The sequence below is a fragment of the Giraffa tippelskirchi genome, chromosome 3 (assembly GCF_054371585.1).
Source record: "Giraffa tippelskirchi isolate mGirTip1 chromosome 3, T2T-mGirTip1v1.2.pri, whole genome shotgun sequence".
NCBI classification, from domain to species: Eukaryota; Metazoa; Chordata; class Mammalia; order Artiodactyla; family Giraffidae; genus Giraffa; species Giraffa tippelskirchi.
The window spans coordinates 149,379,824-149,402,115 of NC_137277.1; the positions used below are offsets into that span (position 1 = coordinate 149,379,824).

Sequence of the window (22,292 nt, forward strand, 5' to 3'; positions counted from 1 at the left end):
AAGAACACTGGAGTGGGTTGCCATTTCCTTCTCCAATGCATGAAAGTGAAAAGTGAAAGTGAAGTCACACAGTTGTGTCTGACTCTTAGCGACCTCATGGACTGCAGCCTACCAGGCTCCTCCGTCCATGGGGTTTTCCAGGCAAGAGTACTGGAGTGGGTTGCCATCAGTGAACTTCTAATAATGTCTAATTTTATGGACTGCTGCAGTACCGAGTCTCTATCAATTAATTTTCTTTACTATTAGCAGCCACAATAGATGCTACAAAATTTTTCTATTAAATTTTTTCTATTTTTAGAAAAGTCTCTTAGACTTTTTTAAAAGTGTGTTTTCTTAAAATTTATATTCATTTATAACAAATTAAGCTGTCTGTTTTTAAAACCTGAGCTAGATTATAAAAACCTGAAGGCAAGCATATTGACAACATAAAGAAGAGATTGCAAAGGATGAGATGGAAAATATGGAAATCAGATGCAGTAATTCAGGAAAACTCAAAGGTGTGAGAATCTTTAATAGTTCTTGAGACTATCACTATAGTCTAGTTGATATCCAAAATTATGGCCCAGTCATGTAGAAATTTGCTCTAATATGTTTAGTTTGAAAAGGCATAAAAAATACAACTTTACTTTTAAGAGCATTTTATACAAAATGCTTTAAGTTAAAAAATATATTTAATTGTACATACTGTCTTTTTTTAAAATTTTTTTTAAAAATTGTGTTTATTTTTAATTGATGATTGCTTTACAATATTGGTTTAATTTCTGTCATACATCAACATGAATTAGCCATATGTGTACATATTCCCCTCCCTCTTGAGTTTCTCTCCCATGTCCCACCCTTTCCTACCCCTCTGGGTTGTTTCAGAGTTCCTTGAGTCATACAGCAAGTTTCCATTGTCTATCTGTTTTACATAGGTTAGTATATATGCTTCCATGCTGCTCATTGTCTTTTACCAAGATTTTTTGCTCTTCTGTACTAATTGTTTTTCCGTGGTGCTACTGGGCAAGGTAAATTGCCCCCCCTTTTTTGGAATGGGTAGAAATAAGGAGCTTAGTTTTGAATATGTTGTTTGGATATCTCTAAAATATCCATTACTTTGGCCACCTCATGCGAAGGGTTGACTCATTGGAAAAGACCCTAATGCTGGGTAGGTTTGGGGGCGGAAGGAGAAGGGGACGACAAAGGATGAGATGGTTGGATGGCATCACCGACTCAATGGACATGGGTTTGGGTGGACTCCGGGAGTTGGTGATGGACAGAGAGGCCTGGCGTGCTGCAATTCATGGGGTTGCAAAGAGTCGGACACGACTGAGCGACTGAACTGAACTGAACTGAACTGAAAATATTCAATTGGGTATATAAAGTATATTTGTTAAAGGAACTGTATGTACATCAATTGATTGTTGTTGTTGTTTAGTCACTACGCCGTGTCTTTGAGACCCCATGGACTGCAGCATGTCAGACTTCCCTGTCCTTCACTATCTCCCGGAATTTGCTGAAACTCATGTCCATTGAGTAGAAGATGCCATACAACCATCTCATCCTCTGTTGCCGCCTTCTCCTCCTGCCAACAATCTTTCCCATCATGAAGGTCTTTTCCAGTGAATTAACTCTTCACATCAGGTGGCTAAAGTATTGGAGCTTCAGCTTCAGCATCAGTCCGTCCAATGAATATTCAGGGTTGATTTCCTTTAGGATTGACTGGTGTGATCTTGCTGTCCAAATGGACCCTCAAGAGTCTTCTCCAGCACCATAGTTCAAAAACGTCAGTTCTTCGACACTCAGACTTCTTTATGGTCCAACTCTCATATCTGTACATGACTACAAAGGAATGTCTCTGCATTTTAATACACTACCTGGGTTTGTTACAGCTTTTCTTTCAAGGAGTGAGTGTCTTTTAATTTCATGGCTACAGTCATCATCAGCGGTGATTTTGGAACCCAAGAAAATAAAGTCTGTCACTGTTTCCATTTTTCCCCCATCTGTCTGCCTTGAAGAGGTAGGACCAGATGCCATGATCTTAGTTTTTTGAATGTTGAGATTTAAGCCAACTTTTTCATTCTATTCTTTCACCTTCATCAAGAGGCTCTTTAGTACCTCTTTGCTTTCTGCCGTTAATTGAAGTTGCTCAGTCATGTCTGACTCTTTGTGACCCTATGGACTGTAGCCTACCAGGCTCCTCTGTCCATGGGATTTTGCAGGCAAAAATACTGGAGTGGGTTGCCATTTCCTTCTCCAGGAGATCTTCCCAACCCAGGGATTGAACCTGGGTCTCCTGCATTGTAGGCAGACACTTTACCGTCTGAGCCACCAGGGAAGTCCATTCTGCCATTAGGGTGGTATCATATACATATCTGAAGTTATTCATATTTCTCCCAGTATCTTGATTCCAGCTTGTGATTCATCTGGCTTAGCATTTCACATGATGTACTCTGAATATAAGTTAAATAAGCAGGGTGGCAATATACAGCCTTGACGTACTCCTTTCCCAATTTTGAACTAGTCCATTGTTCCATATCTGGTTCTAACTGTTTTTTTTGACCTACATATAAGTTTCTCAGGAGGCAGTTCAGGTGGTCTGGTATTCCTGTCTCTTTAAGAATTTTCCACAGTGTATTATGATCCACATGAATTGTTTAAAAAGTGAAAGTCACTCAGACGTGTCCAGCTCTTTGCGACCCCATGGACTATACAGTCCATGGAATTTTCCGGGCCAGAATACTGGAGTGAGTATGCTTTCTCTTCTCCAGGAGATCTTCCTAACCCAGGGATTGAACCCAGGTCTCCTGCATTGCAGGTGGATTCTTTACCAGCAGAGCCACAGGGGAAGCCCAGGAATACTGGAGTGGGTAGTCTATCCCTTCTCCAGCAGAATGCAGTTATTTAATCCATATATTCTAGAAATCAGCTGTGTATGTCTTAATCAAAGAGATTTTCGTGGTGCATTCACATAATTATTTGTACACAGCTAATGACACCACCCTTATGGCAGAAAGTGAAGAAGAACTAAAGAGCCTCTTGATGAAAGTGAAAGAGGAAAGTGAAAAAGTTGGCTTAAAGCTCAACGTTCAGAAAACTAAGATCATGGCATCTGGTCCCATCACTTCATGGCAAATAGATGGGGAAACAGTGGAAACAGTGTCAGACTTTATTTTTTTGGGCTCCAAAAGCACTGCAGATGGTGATTGCAGCCATGAAATTAAAAGATGCTTCCTCCTTGGAAGGAAGGTTATGACCAACCTAAATAGCCTATTTAAAAGCAGAGACATTACTTTGCCAACAAAGGTCCATCTAGTCAAGGCTATGGTTTTTCCAGTGGTCATGTATGGATGTGAGAGTTGGATGGTGAAGAAAGCTGAGTACTGAAGAATTGATGCTTTTGAACTGTGGTGTTGGAGAAGACTCTTGAGAGTCCGTTGGACTGCAAGGAGATCCAATCAGTCCGTCCTAAAGATCAGTCCTGGGTGTTCATTGGAAGGACTGATGTTGAAGCTGAAACTCCAATACTTTGGCCACCTCATGCGAAGAGTTGACTCATTGGTAAAGACCCTAATGCTGGGAAGGACTGGGGGCAGGAGGAGAAGGGGACGACAGAGGATGAGATGGTTGGATGGCATCACCGACTCGATGGACATGGGTTTGGGTAGACCTTGGGAGTTGGTGATGAACAGGGAGGCCTGACGTGCTGCAATTCATGGGGTCGCAAAGAGTTGGACACGACTGAGCGACTGAACTGAACTGAACTGAAATAGTTGTGTCAGATAAAAGCTTGTGAGTTCTAGCTCCTGAACACTGGTTTAAAGAATCCAAATTTTGACTCTTCCTACAAGTTTCCTGTTCAAGAATGTCTTCATTTAGGCCAAATGTGAAACATAGTACCTCATATTTCCATCCCTGAGGTTTTTCAACATCTGGCCTGTCCAGAGGATATCACTTGCCTTTTATTACTTGTAAATTCAGCAGTTATGTTCTTACCAAGCATGTTTAAATCACACCCTTTAAAACATCTGTCAGTGGCTCCAGTACCATTTTTAAGACTGGGTACATAGCTCTTCTCAGCTATTTCAGGTTTTCTTTCCATAGTAAAGAAACATATGATGACTACAAAATCTATTGAATTTCACTACAGAATAAGATGGATTTTTATTTAGGTTTCTGGCCCCTTTGTTTTTATCTTCTCCTCATTATTTAAAGATAATGCCATGTTTATTAATTTTGCTAAATAAAATGTGGATTTTTTGCAGAAGAAAACCTTAACCTGATTATGGTTCTAATGGTAGCCATTGCTTTGTGATCTGAAAATGTCATTATCAAAATCATTTACATAAAGATAATGCTGAACAGGCTGCTGTTTGAATAGATATATAACTGTGAGGAACATTGTTTGATTTAAGACTGCATTTGTTCCTTATAGAATCTGTTCTTTTTTTATTTCTGCAATATTCTTGTTGGCTTCATAATCAATGCCAAGCTTCTCCTCATAAACACCATTCCAAAACTTCTGATTTCATATCAGTCTGATCTATCTAGCAATGATTTTTCAACAGCTTACAGCTATGCAGAACAGTTTAATTATATTGATGCTTAACATCTTTTAAATGGTTTTTTTCTCCCTTCCCTTCTATATAGATCATTCTAAATAAATCATTTGATTATCCTATATTGATGATTGTTCTAAGATGTAGGTAGCCTGGTCTATTTGATTTATTATGTGCCTATTTTAGTAATCTTACAGTGTTTTTATAATCTTATAATGTCTTGTCGTGTTTTTAAGACATTATTAACTCATGTATGTGTTTGAATTACACAAGAAAATAAATACCCATTTAAATAATTAGCCTTTCTAATTTGAAAATAGGAAACCTTTGTTTTATATTAGATTTGTGAATTTTACTAATCCAGTCAGAGAACAACTTCATTCTATCAAAAATAAATTTTGTCTGTCACATTTGCTACTGATAATTTATCTCTGTACATCCACACTGAATTGAATGTTGGAGACAGAGTTTGTGTGAAACGGAAGAGAATAGCTTTATTGCTTTGCCAGGCAAAGGGGGCCACAGCCAGCTAGTGCCCTCAAAACTGTGTCCTAACCTGGGAGAGGTGGTTTGTGAGGAGTCTCAGAGTCAAGGAGTGGGGTTGCAGATAAGGACCTGGGTTCCTGCAAGGCCTGCATTCCTTCAATTTAGAATTCATCTGGTGGTCTCCTGATGGGATTCAGGGATTCTGTAGTAACTGTGACCTTCTCTCTGGAATGAAGAATGCTTCATCAGCTAGTTAACATGTTCCATTTGGTGGAGGTTTGAGTACTGTAGAAGAACTCAAGGATATTGATATGTATATTCCTTGAGGAGGAACCAGGACCCTGCTCCCAAACTGCACTATTGTTTCTTGACTGCTCCTCCGTTTTCTGCAGCTTCTCATTTCCTTGATTAGCAACTGTTTGAATCTATCCTTTGAAACTCAGGAGAAGTCTTAAAGGCTGAATGAAACCTACTTCCTTCAAACAAGAAACAGGGGACACAGGGTTTTGTGCCCCAAAACCCCACAGGGTCCTTCTTGGTTTCACATTGGTGATAAAATTCCGGGCAGGTACTTCTTTTTAAATGTTACATGTAATTGGATTTAATTTTGTATGTCTTTTTATTATTTCATTATAAATTGTAGTGCTTTCAAAAGTAAAAACTTGGAAAACTACAAGTAGAGGAACAAATTAAATCCAAAGTAAGTGAAGAAAAAGACTAAAAGTTAGATGAGGGATCAGTTGAGTTGAAAACAGGAAATTAATAGAGAAAAAGCAACAAAACCAAAAGCTGTTTTTTAAAAAAGATCAATAAAGTTGATAAACTTCTAGCCAGGCTTCCACGATAAAACTAAAAAAATAAATATCTAATAATCAGAAGGGAAAGAAATATCATACCTACAGATCCCATGGATAGTAAAGGAAAATTATAAACAACTTTGTGTTAACAAATTTGATAGCTTCAATGTACTGGACCAATTCCTTGAAAGATACAATCTACCACAACTCACATGGGGAGAAATATATAATCTGAATAGATGTTTATCTATTAAAGAAATTCAATAAATAAACCAAAAGTACCAAGCTGAGATGGTTTCACTGTTGAATTCTAGCAACTGTTTAAAGAAGAAATGATGCCAGTTATCTACAACTTCTCCTAGAAAACAGAAGCAAAACTACCAGGCATTTCAGTGTTCTGGGTCTATATAAAATAATTTGTATGATTAAATATATGTGCAATTTGCAATTATTACAAATTTGTTATTAATTTTTCTTTCTTTTCCTTTGATGCAAAAACATTGCTGATTTGACTGTATATTGATGTAGCCTGTCTGTAAGTTGTTAGCAAAATACTGGAAAGAAAGGATGACTATATTTAAAAATTTTACTTTCTTTTAGGTCCACCTCATTCATTTAACCGAGATGAGACAATAATCATTGCATTGGCATCAGTCTCTGTATTAGCTGTTTTGATAGTTGCCTTATGCTTTGGATATAGGATGCTGACAGGTAAAAATGCAGGTTTTTGTTTTGTTTATTATTTATTTTATAATGTTTATTAAACATTGTGTTTAATCAGAATTGATTTTCTTGAAAAAACAAGTTTTCATTGTAAAAAGCATTGTTTTCTTCAGTAGCCCTGGAGCCATCCTTCTGTCTTAAACTTTTTTCCCTAGTTTTTATGAAAGGTTTCAAACGTATACAGAATACTCATCACCTGCTTCAATGATTGTCACATCTGTGTATCATCTATAGGCCCACTCACCCTACCCTTCCATGCTGTTGGATTATTTTGAAATAAATTGAAGGTATCCCTTATCTATAAATATTTTAGTATTATGTCTGGAGTATAAAGACTTAAAATATATATAACCACAATACCATTTTCACATCTAAAAATAACAATAATTAAAAATAATTCCTAATCATCAGCTGTCTAGTTGGTTCTAATAAACTTTTGATTTGATAAGCTTTCTAGGAAATGAGCACCCATTCATTGATTTGAATAATTTCAATAAAACTTTCCTTGATATTTCTGTCCATTTCTTAGGGTTTTACACTGGGTGTACTGGAACCATCTCCCAGAGTTCAGCTTTCATGTTATTCATTATTTATCTTCATTTAGATTCTTAGTTGAGTAAATAGTTTTAGCCCCATTGATATTAGGTATAAGTTATGCTGTCTGTCCTTCTGCAGATCTTCTATTTAACTGTAATATATAAAAACGTATAATAAATATTTTCACTTTTAAGAGAACCACTCATTAGCAAGTTGTTTTTCTGATTTCTGTAGGAGACCGCAAACAAGGTCTTCACAGTATGAATATGATGGAGGCAGCAGCATCAGAGCCCTCTCTTGACCTAGATAATCTGAAACTGTTGGAGGTAAGATTGCTGTCAGATTATGGACTGTTTTTTTTTTCTGTCCATGTAGTACATCTGAGACAGTGATTAATTCATTTATTCATTTATTCAATGACTGTTTCTTATAAATTTTGTGTCAAGACCTGTTCAAGGCACTGAGAATGTTGGTGACCAATACAGATACATGAGGCTTATATTCTAGTGAGAAGGAGTCTACAAGAGGGTAAATAAATGAAGGTAGAGTTGACCCTTGAACAACATAGATGTGAACTGTGTGGGTCCAGTCATACACAGATATTTTTTCAGTAGTAGATATTACTATACCATCCATATTTGATTAAATCGGTGGATGTAGAACCATGGACCAGAAGAACCATGTGTGTATGAGGGGTCACCTATAAGCTATATGTGGATTTTTGGACTATGTGGAGATTAGGTGTCCCTAACCCCACATTGTGGAAAGGTCACTATATATTTCAAGTAGTAGTACATGCTATGGAGAAGGAAATGCAAATAAGACGAGAAAGTTACAGAAAGGGGTTAGTAAGGAAAGTATATTGTATATTAAGAAAGGAGATAATCTTTGAGTAGAGATGAACAGAGTATGGGCATAAAGACATATCAAATTCTCAGAGAAAATGTACAGGCAAGGAATCCATAGTAGACGCCAAATAAACATTACTTGTTTGTGTATATATTATGTATTGTATAGGTACATACAAATATTATGTTTTGCATAAAATTAAATTTTCATTTGGTAATATCTCAGGACCTGTGTTAAAAGTCTCACCATGATGAATGTTTTTATGCCATTTATTAGGATAACTGAACTATAATGTCTAAACCAGAGACTGTTAAATGATAGATCTGGTATATAAAACATTTTAAGAACTTTCTTTTTGGGAGGAAAATACCATAAAAGTGAATAGCAAAATTCAAAAAAGGTATTTCAGTGATAAAGAGCTGGTAGAAATCAACATGAAATAAACAATCTGTGAAAAATAGACAAAAGAGATGAATTGTCAATTCACAGAAGTAAGTATACCTAGTTGTAGTAGTGGTAGTCACTCAGTTGTGTCCGACTCTTTGCAACCGCATGGACTGTAACCCGCCAGGCTCCTCTATCCATTGAATTCTCCAGGCAAGAATACTGGAGTGGATTTGCCATTCCCTTCTCAAGAGGATCTTCCTGATCCAGGAATCGAACCCAGGGCTCCCACATTGCAGGTAGATTCTTTACCGTCTGGCTTCCCTGGCTCAGACAGTAAAGCGTCTGCCTACAATGTGGGAGACCTGGGTTCGATTCCTGAATTGGGAAGATCCCCTGGAGAAGGAAATGGCAATCCACTCCAGTACTCTTGCCTGGAAAATCCCATGAACAGAGGAGCCTGGTAGGCTACAGTCCATGGGGTCGCAAAGAGTCGGATACAACTGAGTGACTTGACTTTCTTTACTGTCTGAGCTACAGGGAAGTATGCCTAGTAAATGTATAATAAGATGTCCAGTTTACTAAATTGGAAAAAAGATGAATTAAAACCATTAGCATATTGTTCTGGATTGAGTAAAAGAAACACACCAACCATTGCTGATTTAACTTTTGCTTTGATACAGCCTTTCTAAAGGGTAATCTTATCTGTTTGTAAAAATTTAAATTAGGAATAGTGAATGAAATATAACAAATATCATTAAATAAATGGTGGTAAATTCCTAAGCTTTTTTCCGTCAAAAGGCAGAGAAGTTTCAGAAGCCAGAAATGAAGAGAACAGTTGCAAATTGCTGGGGGGTTTGTTTGAGTAATTTTTTATTGTATTGTACTAGAATCTGTGAATGTTATATTGTGGAGCCTCTGTATTCTGTTCGGTTCTTATAAAGTGTGTTCATTTCATTGTTGGTTTTGATAGGCAGTTATCTTGGTTAGGCGTATTACAAACTTATCTCTTGTTATTGATCCTTTACCTGGAGTCTGTCCCATGCATTAGTTGGATTTCCCACTCTCAGACTCTCCTTTTTGGGATTCTGCCTTCATTCTCCATCAGCAGTGGTTGCCCTAAGTTCTGTTCCGTGGTTTCTGAGGCCAGAAAGATTTTCTATTGCAATTTTTGATCCAATACACAGTGCAGATTTCAGCCTGCTCACAGACTGAACACTATAAAATGAGTATCTCACCCTGTGCCATTTCTTTCTTATAAATGTTGACTCCCCTCAGGATCTACCTTTGTTCATTCCCCCACATTTTTAAATTTCTTTTAAAAAAATTTGTTCAGAGTTTATAATGTCATCTGTGCAAGGGCTGGGTATGGTACTTGATTCTGAGCTGTGTAGGATGCCTAATTTGTTAGTTTATTAATAATGGAGTAATTCAGACTAAGCATTAGAGACCTGTTGGATACATACAGATTTATACTTTATTATTTAGTAAATTTGATTGTTCAGTTGTGAAGAAATAACGTCTTGCTTTTTTTCAAAACAAACTTACAGCTGATTGGCCGGGGTCGATATGGAGCTGTATATAAAGGTTCCTTAGATGAACGTCCAGTTGCTGTAAAAGTGTTTTCCTTTGCAAACCGTCAGAATTTTATCAATGAGAAGAACATTTACAGAGTGCCTTTGATGGAACATGACAACATTGCTCGCTTTATAGTTGGAGATGAGAGAGTCACTGCAGATGGACGCATGGAGTATTTGCTTGTGATGGAGTATTATCCCAATGTAAGTTCTTCTTAAAAAGTTTACTAAAAAAAAAAAAAAGTTTACTGACATTTATGTTAATCGGATTTGTAAGAGGATCCCTGTTACGTAGAGAGTTGCTGGTTTGTAAACTGAGTATTAAAGGTCTACAGTGAGATAAGGATTTTATCCCAGAATGTGAGTGAAACTGTTTAGTGCCCTGAACCTCCGTCACTCTGTCTGTCTCTCTCTTAGCAAGACTTCTTGATGAAGGAGGCAGTGCTTTGATTGACATTTACTCTCATGCATGCTCTTTATCTCAGCCTGGTAATAAAGAATTTATGGATAGCACCTTGAGTAGCATATATTTACAAAATCCTTCTGATTGTAAAAAAGTTTTCTACTTGTAAAACATAATAGGATAATTTGGTTTTGTCCTGGTAAACGATACCGTGTAAAGAAACAGTTGAAAATACTTTTTTTCTATCTTAAGTTGATAAAGAAGCCTTTAAAATGAAATTAAATAACCTTTCATGATTTTTAATACTGGAGGCATAAAAATTGATAATGTCTAAATTCTACTTTCCATTCTCTCTTCCTTTCTCTACGCACAGAGATGTCTTTTCTTACTTCAGTTTTCTGAAATGTCATGATTCATTAGACCTCCTTTGAATCCTGACATATGCAAATCCCTTTATTCAGCTGCTCACTTACCTCCTCATGTTCAAATAAAGTAATTCCACTTTTTCTCCCCTTCCCCTTTTACTTTTTTCCTTCCGTATAGGGATCTCTATGCAAGTATTTAAGTCTCCATACAAGTGACTGGGTAAGCTCTTGCCGTCTGGCTCATTCTGTGACTAGAGGATTGGCTTATCTTCATACTGAATTACCACGGGGAGGTAAGACAATGACAAGAAGATACTGAAAACCATGTGGGGACACAATTCACAAAGGGAAGCTTTATTTGTGTCTTCGGAATAAAAGTATATTTTATATTACAGCAGATGTATTATTAGCCAGTTTAAAAGATCTAGTGTGAGGAAATGTATTTGAAATTTAACAAGAAGAGAAAGAAGTTCATTACTCTAGACAAGTCATGGATTCCATTAAGATTTTAATTAAAGCTATGAACACTCTCCCTGTAAAGATACATGTATGGGCATACTTTAAAAAATATTCTTGTGATTGTAGGGGTTGTCAATCTTTTGAAGTTCTTCTCTGGCCCTAGGTTAAGAACCTCTTAGCTGGACTGCATTGTATTTTCCTTGTATTTATTTTGCTTATTTAAATGAACTACAAATGCATTGTTACTTCTTTACGCACACATTCTACAGTTCGGTTGGTCTTTAGTATAAAACCCAAATGTATCTTTTTATAAATCCGTGCTTCTCTTAGCTAGCATTAGATTTGCTCAAATTTATCAGGGAGAAAAATATAACAGATTTCAATGAGAATGACTATTTTTTTCCTTTCTCATGTAAGAATCTAGAGAGAGACAGTCTTCACATTTTTTTGGCAGCACCATAGTAGTATTAGGGCCCCAGACCCTATATTTCTCCTCCACTAATCTTTATATGTAGCTTATGTTTTCAGGATTGTCCAACATGCCATATGCTAATCAGAGAAAAGGGAGAATAGAAGGAATTGCCCCTTTTTACCTCCAGAAGTCCCACTCTTGTGCTTATGTTTTCTTTCCCAGAGCTTAGTCCATGCTTTCCCACCACACTTAGCTGCAAGGGATGTTTCAGTGCAGTGTGTGTTGGTTAGTTTTAGCTAGGTGCATTGCTGCTTCAGATAATGAGAATGCATCCTGAGGAGTCAGTCTTTGTCAGTGTGTCAATACTGAATGTAGTGCTGTAATTACAGTTTTATTCAGCCTTTATGTACATTTTTGCTAGTTTTCCAAAGCATCTTTTTAAATATATTTGCTTTCTACACTTTGTTTCAAAGTACACCTCATATCATATCACAGGCCCCTCAAAATTAGCTTTGCTATGAAAATATGTCTTTGCGTTTACATAACCCTTACAGCAATTTTCTTGCCATACATTCTTTTTTCACTTTCTCTGACCTCTGTAATGAAGAGAATTTTTAATGTATCAATTTCTTAGATATTTGTTCCATTGTATAATAGCATGGATCATCTTTTTTAGCTGCTGCTTCATATATAAATAATTTCTCCTGAATAATTTATCAGTTCATTTATCTTCATGTCTTGCTTTTCTTGAATACAAAATTGTTCAGTGTTATTGCCTATGTCAGCAACTTGATGCACTTACTTTAGTGCATTAGCTCATTAACCATTTGTATTGTGTTTCTTCATTCTTAAATATTATAACTCCTCTAAAGAGCTGGCTTAGCACAAAAATTAAAATACCATCCTAATCCCCCTTTTCAAGTCTCGCATGATTCCGAAAGTTTTCCAGTCAAACTTTGGCTGCAAAGAGTGTTTGCATCAAATATGAGTTTTTCTTAAACACAGATTCTATGCTTAAACATTACCTTATACTACTGTGGGCAAGAATCCCTTAGAAGAAATGAAGTAGCCATCATGGTCAACAGAAGAGTCCAAAAGGCAGTACTTGGATGCAATCTCAAAAGCGATAGAATGGTCTCTGTTCGTTTCCAAGGCAAACCATTCAATATCACGGTAATCCAAGTCTATGCCCCGACCAGTAACGCCGAAGAAGCTGAAGTTGAACGGTTCTTTGAAGACCTACAAGACCTTCTAGAACTAACACCCAAAAAAGATGTCCTTTTCATTATAGGGGACTGGAATGCAAAAGTAGGAAGTCCAGAAACACAAACTCAAAATTCTCCAAGCCAGGCTTCAGCAATACGTGAACCGTGAACTTCCAGATGTTCAAGCTGGTTTTAGAAAAGGCACAGGAGCCAGAGATCAAATTGCCAATATCCACTGGATCATCAAAAAAGCAAGAGAGTTCCAGAAAAGCATCTATTTCTGCTTTATTGACTATGCCAAAGCCTTTGACTGTGTGGATCATAATAAACTGTGGAGAATTCTGAAAGAGATGGGAATACCAGACCATCTGACCTGTCTCTTGAGAAACCTGTATGCAGGTCAGGAAGCAACAGTTAGAACTGGACATGGAACAACAGACTGGTTCCAAATAGGAAAAGGAGTACGTCAAGGCTGTATATTGTCACCCTGCTTATTTAACTTACATGCAGAGTACATCATGAGAAATGCTGGGCTGGAAGAAACACAAGCTGGAATCAAGATTGCCAGGAGAAATATCAATAACCTCAGATATGCAGATGACACCACCCTTATGGCAGAAAGTGAAGAAGAACTAAAGAGCCTCTTGATGAAAGTGAAAGAGGAGAGTGAAAAAGTTGGTTTGAAGCTCAATGTTCAGAAAACTAAGATCATGGCATCCGGTCCCATCACTTCATGGGAAATAGATGTGGAAACAGTGTCAGACTTTATTTTTTTGGGGGCTCCAAAATCACTGCAGATGGTGATTGCAGCCATGAAATTAAAAGACGCTTACTCCTTGGAAGGAAGGTTATGACCAACCTAGATAGCCTATTTAAAAGCAGAGACATTACTTTGCCAAGAAAGGTCTGTCTAGTCAAGACTATGGTTTTTCCAGTGGTCATGTGTGGATGTGAGAGTTGGACGGTGAAGAAAGCTGAGAACCACAGAATTGATGCTTTTGAACTGTGGTGTTGGAGAAGACTCTTGAGAGTCCCTTGGACTGCAAGGAGATCCAGTCAGTCCATCCTAAAAGAGATCAATCCTGGGTGTTCATTGGAAGTTCTGATGTTGAAGCTGAAACTCCAATACTTTGGCCACCTCATGCGAAGAGTTGACTCATTGGAAAACACCCTAATGCTGGGTAGGATTGGGGGCAGGAGGAGAAGGGGACGACAGAGGATGAGATGGTTGGATGGCATCGCCGACTCGATGGACATGGGTTTGGGTAGACTCCGGGAGTTGGTGATGGACAGAGAGGCCTGGTGCACTGCAAATCATGGGGTCACAAAGAGTCGGACACGACTGAGCGACTGAACTGAACTGATCTATATTATTACTAAATAGTTAACCTGAAATAAAAAAACAACTGAGTATATGCTGTTGTAAGAAACATCAGTATAATAGCTATTTGAATTTTTAGTACCTAATTATTTAAAAAATATTCCACAACTCACTTTGGTCAGAATGGTCATCATCTAAAAGTCTACAAGTAATAAATGCTGGAACGAGTGTGGAGAAAAATGAATCCTTTTATACTGTTGGTGGAAATATAAATTGGCACAGCCACTATGGAGAATAGTATGGAAGTTCCTTAAAAAACTAAAAATAGAGTTACCTTATTATCCTGAAGTCCCATTCCTGGGCACATATCCAGAGAAAACTATAATTCAAAAAGATAATGTGTATCCCAACATTCATTGCTGCACTATTTACAATATCCAGGGAACGTATGTGTCCAACAGATGAAGATAAGGAAGATATGATATATATAAAAGGGTAATATATATATATATATATATAAAAATTATACCCACATATAAAGGGAATCTTGTGCTTACTTAGCCATGAAATAATTCCATTTGCAGCAGCATGGATGAACTTAGAGATTATCATACTAAGTGAATTAAGCCAAACAAATATCATATGATATCACTTGTATGTAGAGTCTGTAAAAAGATATAAATGAACTTATTTACAAAACAAAATAGACCTACAGATACAGAAAACAAACTATGGTTACCAAAGGGGAAGGGGGGAAAGGATATGGACTTCAGTAGTTGGACTCTAGAGCCCAGGCTCAGTAGTTACTGCACATGGGCTCAGTTGCTCCACCTGTTATTTCCTTTTTAATAGTATCAGAAAGTATTACTCTAGTTTCCCCTCTGCCTGGCTCACTGACTGACTCATTGCGTCGTTCTTCACATGATTAAACCAGTTTCTCTAGTGTGAGATAATTTAGCTTAATTATTGGTATGGTGTTATATAAACATTTTCAGGTATCTCTATAAATTTTCTTATATAAATATCAGCCCAAGATTAAACCATATATACTTATGTTATGGTTTTATCCAGAATAAGAAATGCAGCTCTTCTACGGGTTGAGTGAGCCATGTTAGTACAAACTTTGGAAGACTGGACCAGGAAGTAGGAAAGGGAACAAATGAGAAAGAAATCAACTCTTAGCAACCTAGTAACTGCTATTTTTCTTCCAACTGTGCTATTGCGTTTTCCTCACCGTACCAAAAGAATCCTTTTTTTGTTTTTCTTTTGAGCTTTTTATTTTGTATTGGGCTATAGCTGATTAAAGGAGTTGTGATAGTTTCAAGTGAATAGAGAAGGGTCTCAGTTATATTCATCCATTCTCCAACAAACCCTCCTCCCATCCAGGCTAGCTCATAACATTGAGCAGAGTTCCATGTGCTATACAATAGTCTTTGTTGGTTATCCATTTAAAATATAGCAGTGTGTACATGACCATCCCAAACTCCCTAACTATCCCTCCCCTAGCCCTGCAACCGTAAGTTTGTTTTATAAGTCTGTGAGTCTCTTTCTGTTTTGTAAGTTCATTTGTATCATTTCTTTTTGGTCAAAGGAATCATTATCTTCTGTCTTTGGTTTTATTATTGGTGAAATTGCAGTTTAATACATGTAATAATGAGAGCAGTAAATGTAAATATTGAGTCTTTTTGTGCCTAAATGTAAACATTCTGTTTATATTTATCATTGACTTTGTTTTCATTGCTCTATTTCTTTATATAACTAAGGAGTTATTTTAAATTTTGAGAATTGTACTATAGAATTTTTTTTCCTTTTAAGAGCTGTGGTTTTATTTCAATATAAGATTTATGTAAAGTTTTCTTTTTTAAATTTTTGAAGTATAGTTGATTTACAATGTTGTATTAATTTCTATTGTACAACAGAGTGACTCAGCTGTACACATACATCCTTTTCTGTTGTAGTTTTTCATAGGACATTGAATATAGTTCTCTGTGCTATACAGTGGGACCTTGTTGTTTTTTCGTTTTATATATAATAGTTTGCATCTGCTAATTCCGAACTCCCAATCCTTTCCTTCCTTCCTCCCTCCTCCATGGTTTTCTTAACAGGAGGAAAAAAATTATAATTTTAGTTAGAGGCCTTGGTTGGATATATTCTTTCAGGCAGTGTGTGTGTGTGACTGTGTGTCAAGCCTTTTGAATTCAGGCAGAACATGTCCTCTCTCTGCCTTCATAGAACATAGAAGTCTTCTGATAAACAAGTAACAGAATGAGTATAATAGTATTTTGTTTTGTAAAATCAGAAAACAGTCAATTGCAAAACTATTTCTAGTTTGCTTTGAAGAACCGTGGTGGGCTTAGATACATAGCTAAGCCTCAGGGCAAAACTGGGATTTTCTGTCATAGGTTATAAGACACATATACCAATTTGAGAGCCATGCCAGTTTTACAGTGATAATTGTTTTAGATAAGTTTACTGTTTGTTTTTGCTAAATATTCCTTTTTTTATTGCCTACTTTTGCTACTATAGGGAAAAAAAGGAGACCAAAATAGTATATGTTAAAATTAGAAGCAAGATCTTATTGACTAGTAATTGCAGCTGAATGTTTAAAGCTTAATTAATTATAGATGCGAAAGGAATTATGTTGTGAAATATAATGAAAACAGTGAGGATTGTGAGTTGAAATTTTTATTTACGTACTTTTTGTTATTAGAAAAGTATAGGGAAGAAAAAAAGCAGTCTTCTTTATATTACTTTCCTGCTCATTCTGTGTCCAGTAATGCAATTGAAGCATTAATAAATATTTGAAAATTATCCAAACAGATCATTATAAACCTGCAATTTCCCATCGAGATTTGAACAGCAGAAATGTTCTGGTGAAAAATGATGGAACCTGTGTTATTAGTGACTTTGGGTTGTCCATGAAGCTGACTGGAAATAGACTGGTGCGCCCAGGGGAGGAAGATAATGCAGCCATAAGTGAGGTGAGTGTATACAAAAGGTATCGCACTGCCATACTTTTAAAACATAATAAATTGAATTTAAAAGTCTACTAACTACTCAGGACGGTTGTCCTTATCCAATTATAGCATATTAGGAATTACAGAATTAAGATATACAGAAAACATTGCATGATGTTCATCAATTCATTGTGGAAATCACTGCCATTCCAACTTATTTTTGTCAAGCGTTAGGAGGAATACAGTTGACTGGGCTTCCCTGGTGGCTCAGATGATAAAGCATACCTACAATGTGGGAGACCTGGGTTTGATCCCTGGGTTGAGAAGATACCCTGGAGGAGGGCATGGCAACTCACTCCAGTACTTTTGCCTGGAGAATCCCATGGGCAGAAGAGCCTGGTGGGCTACAGTCCATGGGGTCACAAACAGTCAGACACGACTGAGCAACTAAGCACACACAAGCATTAGCACTATTGACTAGGATGACTAAATCACAGCTTAATTATTTCAAGAGGGTATTTTTTTAAAGAAAAAGTTGCTAAGATGAATTTTATTAAAATTAAAAACTTCTGCTCTATGAAAGACAATATTAAGAAAATGAAAAAACAACCCTCAAACTGGGAGAATATATTTAAAAAACACATATCTGATAAAAGACTTGTATCCAGAATATAAAAACTCTTAAAACTCAACAGTAAGAAGTCAAACAAGTCAATTAATAAATAGAAAATCTAAATAGACACCTGACCAAAGAAGGTATACAGATGGGAGATAAGCATGTGAAAGTTACTCAACGTGATTCATGATTCAAGAACTGCAAATCAAAACAGGATGCCGTTGCCTGTGAATGGTTTTAAAAAAGCAATAATTTCAAATGCTGGTGACAATGTGGGGCAACAGCAACCCACTCCTTGTTGGTAGGAATGCTTGATATTATTCACTTTGGAAAACATAGTATTCCAGTAATCATACTCCTAGGTATATAGACCCTGTTGAGTTAACAACTCATATTCACAGAAACACCTACACATCAAGGTTCATAGCAGCTTTATTCATAATTGCCGAAAACTGGAAGCAACCAAGATGTTCTAAAAAGGGTATTTTATAGTTGAAAAAATGAGGTCTAAAAAGGTTCAGTGACATAATTAGGTTCAAATAAGCATATTGACCTATTGTTGGCCCGAAATTTATGTATAACTTCTGGCCTAATGTATGCCCTTCAGAATATGCTACATTATTTCCTAAAATATATATCACTCTTTTTTATCAGGTTGGCACAATCAGATATATGGCACCAGAAGTTCTGGAAGGAGCTGTGAACCTTAGGGACTGTGAATCAGCTTTGAAACAAGTAGATATGTATGCACTTGGACTAATTTATTGGGAGATATTTATGAGATGTACAGACCTCTTTCCAGGTGAGGGAATTGTTAACGTATGTTTTCAAGTGAAGCAGTTACATATTTTTTCTACCTATATTGTCTACTTTTATGTGTTTGTGCTTTCATTTAAACCTTTAGTTCATTGCCATCTAGTGTTCAGAAATATTATTAGCAGAAAGATGTCAGTCGGAAAAAAACTTTAGAAAGAACTCCAGGTTTGCATCTGAGTGTAATTTAATTAATTGCTCATAATAGCTTACCTGTGTTCAGTTTGGCCTCTGATGTCTCTAGCAGTTATCGTTTTCCTTATGCACCCTCTGAGCATTTGCGAAGCTGCACTTCATAGTGTTTCCTGAATTGACTCAGTAAGGAATTAAAAGGAGTGAATTATCCATTGGATTATCTTTTTCTTCCTTTTTTAAAATTCTCCTTTTCTTCCGTTTTAAAAAAAATTTCCCTTCTCTTGTCTTCATGCCTTCCTGTCTGTCTGCCTTCCTTTCATGAAAGAACAACTCATTCAATGTAAATATTTATTTGAGGCTAACTTGAAATAGCAAAATGAGTATATATTTTTCTCCGTTTGTTACGATTATATCAATGTCATTGTGATATATTAATAAAACTTTTACCAGTGTATTTACCAGTGCATTGCACTCTTCTAAGATGTATAAAAATAATTTGACATAAGTGGTCTCTATTTTGTAGGAATAACAGCATTAATAGCATGGAGAAATGAAAAACAGTCAATTGACCCAGCATTGGACAAATGGAACTACTTAATAAAGCAGATTAGTAGTGGGGTTGATTTTTTTTTTTGCTTCAAAAATAGTGAGCATTTGGGCCTTCCATGGTGGTCCAGTGGTTAGGAATCTGTGCTTCCACTGCAAGGGGCACAGGTTTCATCCATGGTTAGGGAAGTAAGATCCCACATCCCACCCCCACACCCCTCCAAAAAAAGAGTAAACATTTATGAATAGTTTATAATTCTATAGTATAATGGAATAAATTAATAATTATTTAGATTACCAGCAAGTCAATCAGTTATTATTGAGAAGTACATTTTCCAATTAAATAAAAGTATTGGGTACTACACAGCATATTAAACAGCAGAGACATTACTTTGCCAACTAAGGTCTGTCTAGTCAAAGCTATGGTTTTTCCAGTAGTCATCTATGGATGTGAGAGTTGGACTATAAGAAAAGGTTAACACCAAAGAATTGATGATTTTGAACTGTGATGTTGGAGAAGACTCGAGAGTCCCTTGGACTGCAAGGAGATCCAACCAGTCCATCCTAAAGGAGATCAGTACTGAATATTCATTGGAAGGACTGATGCTGAAGCTAAAACTCCAATACTTTGGCCACCTGATGGGAAGAACTGACTCATTTTAAAAGACCCTGATGCTGGGAAAGATTGAAGGTAGGAGAAGGGGATGACAGAGGGTGAGATAGTTGGATGGCGTCACTGACTCAATGGACATGAGTTTGAGTAAACTCCAGGAGATGGTGATGGACAGGGAGGCCTGGCATGCTGCAGTCCATGGGGTCACAAAGAGTTGAACAAGACTGAGCTACTGAACTGACTGACTGGTTGGGTACTCAAAGTGTTTTTCTGGAAATAGAAGTGATTGCAGTATTATCACATATTATTGGAACCTTATAAGTTTTAATTTCTATTATTAAAACTTTGGCCTAGTGTTTTAGAAATCCTAATCCAGAATTTTTGTTTTTTAGAAGCGTGTGTGACTAAAATGATTCTTGTATCAGCTTAAGTTAGTACATTGCTATCAGCAACGTTTTTTTGAACGGTTACTACATTCAAAGAATAGCTATTGCTTTTGGACTGGTAAATTATGAAGTACAATATCAGATGTTTGCACAAGAAAGGCAATTATATCTTGTTTGCAGAATATTATTTTAATGGAGATATAAGATGAAATAATGCTAGAAAGAGTTTAAAAATGAAGAAACTGAGTGTTACTTTTAAATGTATATACAATTTCAGTTTAGGAAGATAAAAAAAGTTCTGGACATGGATGCACAACTTTGTGAATGCACTTAGTGCCAAAGAACTGTACATTCAGAAATAGTTTAAATGGTTAATTTTATGTTACATACATTTAAACACAGTTTAAAATAAAAATAAAGGAAAAAGAAGAGAGTTGTATCAAGATACCCAGTAATCTTAGATATGGAAATGGGGAAAAAGAGGTGTATGTGAGATAAAATGTAGAAAAGAAATCTGGTTTTCTTTAGCTATTGGAGACAGTCTAGGAAACTGAGAAATATTCAAAGATTTGAGAAATAGTAAGGGTGCCAGCCAGGAGCTTAGGAAAAAGTCATGGTTTATATCAGAAAGATAAGTTAATTATGGTAACTTTTGGATGGAATATTGATAGACTACTGAAAATTTGGTCTCTGATGGCTTTCAGTTCAGTTCAGTCGCTCAGTTGTGTCCGACTCTTTGCGACCCCATGAATTGCAGCACGCCAGGCCTCTCTGTCCATCACCAACTCCCGGAGTCTACCCAAACCCATGTTCAACGAGTCAGTGATGCCATCCAACCATCTCATCCTCTGTCGTCCCCTTCTCCTCCTGCCCCCAATCCTACCTAACATTAGGGTCTTTTCCAATGAGTCAACCCTTCGCATGAGGTGGCCAAAGTATTGGAGTTTCAGCTTCAACATCAGACCTTCCAATGAACACCCAGGATTGATCTCTTAGGATGGATTGATTGGATCTCCTTGCAGTCCAAGGGACTCTCAAGAGTCTTCTCCAACACCACAGTTCAAAAGCATCAATTCTGCGGCGCTCAGCTTTCTTCACCGTCCAACTCTCACATCCATAAATGAACACTGGAAAAACCATAGCCTTGACTAGACGGACTTTTGTTGGCAAAGTCATGTCTCTGCTTTTAAATATGCTATCTAGGTTGGCCATAACCTTCCTTCCAAGGAGTAAGCATCTTTTAATTTCATGGCTGCAGTCACCATCAGCAGTGATTCTGGAGCCCAAAAAAGTAAAGTCTGACACAGTTTCCACTGTTTCCCCATCTATTTCCCATGGAGTGATGGGACCAGATGCCATGATCTTAGTTTTCTGAACGTTGAGCTTTAAGCCAACTTTTTCACTCTCCTCCTTCACCTTCATCAAGAGGCTCTTTAGTTCTTCTTCACTTTCTGCCATAAGGGTGGTGTCATCCGCATATCTGAGGTTATTGATATTTCTCCTGGCAATCTTGATTCCAGCTTGTGTTTCTTCCAGCCCAGCGTTTCTCATGATGTACTCTGCATATAAGTTAAATAAGCAGGGTGACAATATACAGCCTTGACGTACTCCTTCTCCTATTTGGAACCAGTCTGTTGTTCCATGTCCAGTTCTAACTGTTGCTTCCTGACCTGCATACAGGTTTCTCAAGAGACAGGTCAGATGGTCTGGTATTCCCATCTCTTTCAGAATTTTCCACAGTTTATTGTGATCCACACAGTCAAAGGCTTTGGCATAGTCAATAAAGCAGAAATAGATGTTTTTCTGGAACTCTCTTGCTTTTTCGATGTTCCAGCGGATATTGGGAATTTGATCTCTGGCTCCTGTGCCTTTTCTAAAACCAGCTTGAACATCTGGAAGTTCATGGTTCACGTATTGCTGAAGCCTGGCTTGGAGAATTTTGAGCATTACTTTACTAGCATGTGAGATGAGTGCAATTGTGCGGTAGTTTGAGCATTCTTTGGCATTGCCTTTCTTTGGGATTGGAACGAAAACTGACCTTTTCCAGTCCTGTGGCCACTGCTGAGTTTTCCAAATTTGCTGGCATATCGAGTGCAGCACTTTCACAGCATCACCTTTGAGGATTTGAAATAGCTCCACTGGAATTCCATCACCTCCACTAGCTTTGTTC

At 37.0% G+C, this 22,292-nt stretch overlaps 1 protein-coding gene and 1 non-coding gene across 2 annotated transcripts in view; one reads left to right on the forward strand and one right to left on the reverse strand.

Annotated features, from left to right (window-relative positions):
- The window catches only part of BMPR2 (bone morphogenetic protein receptor type 2), a 156,510-nt gene that overhangs the window by 112,998 nt on the left and 21,220 nt on the right, over positions 1–22,292 (forward strand). The window contains exons 4-9 of the mRNA XM_081581950.1: positions 6,422–6,532; positions 7,316–7,407; positions 9,865–10,095; positions 10,838–10,952; positions 16,877–17,037; positions 18,284–18,431. Coding sequence (XP_081438076.1) covers positions 6,422–6,532; positions 7,316–7,407; positions 9,865–10,095; positions 10,838–10,952; positions 16,877–17,037; positions 18,284–18,431 — 858 coding nt within the window. The remainder of the gene's footprint in view (positions 1–6,421; positions 6,533–7,315; positions 7,408–9,864; positions 10,096–10,837; positions 10,953–16,876; positions 17,038–18,283; positions 18,432–22,292) is intronic.
- Positions 2,246–2,317, reverse strand: TRNAC-ACA (transfer RNA cysteine (anticodon ACA)). The gene has a single exon. It is a non-coding gene; the product is annotated as a tRNA-Cys (tRNA).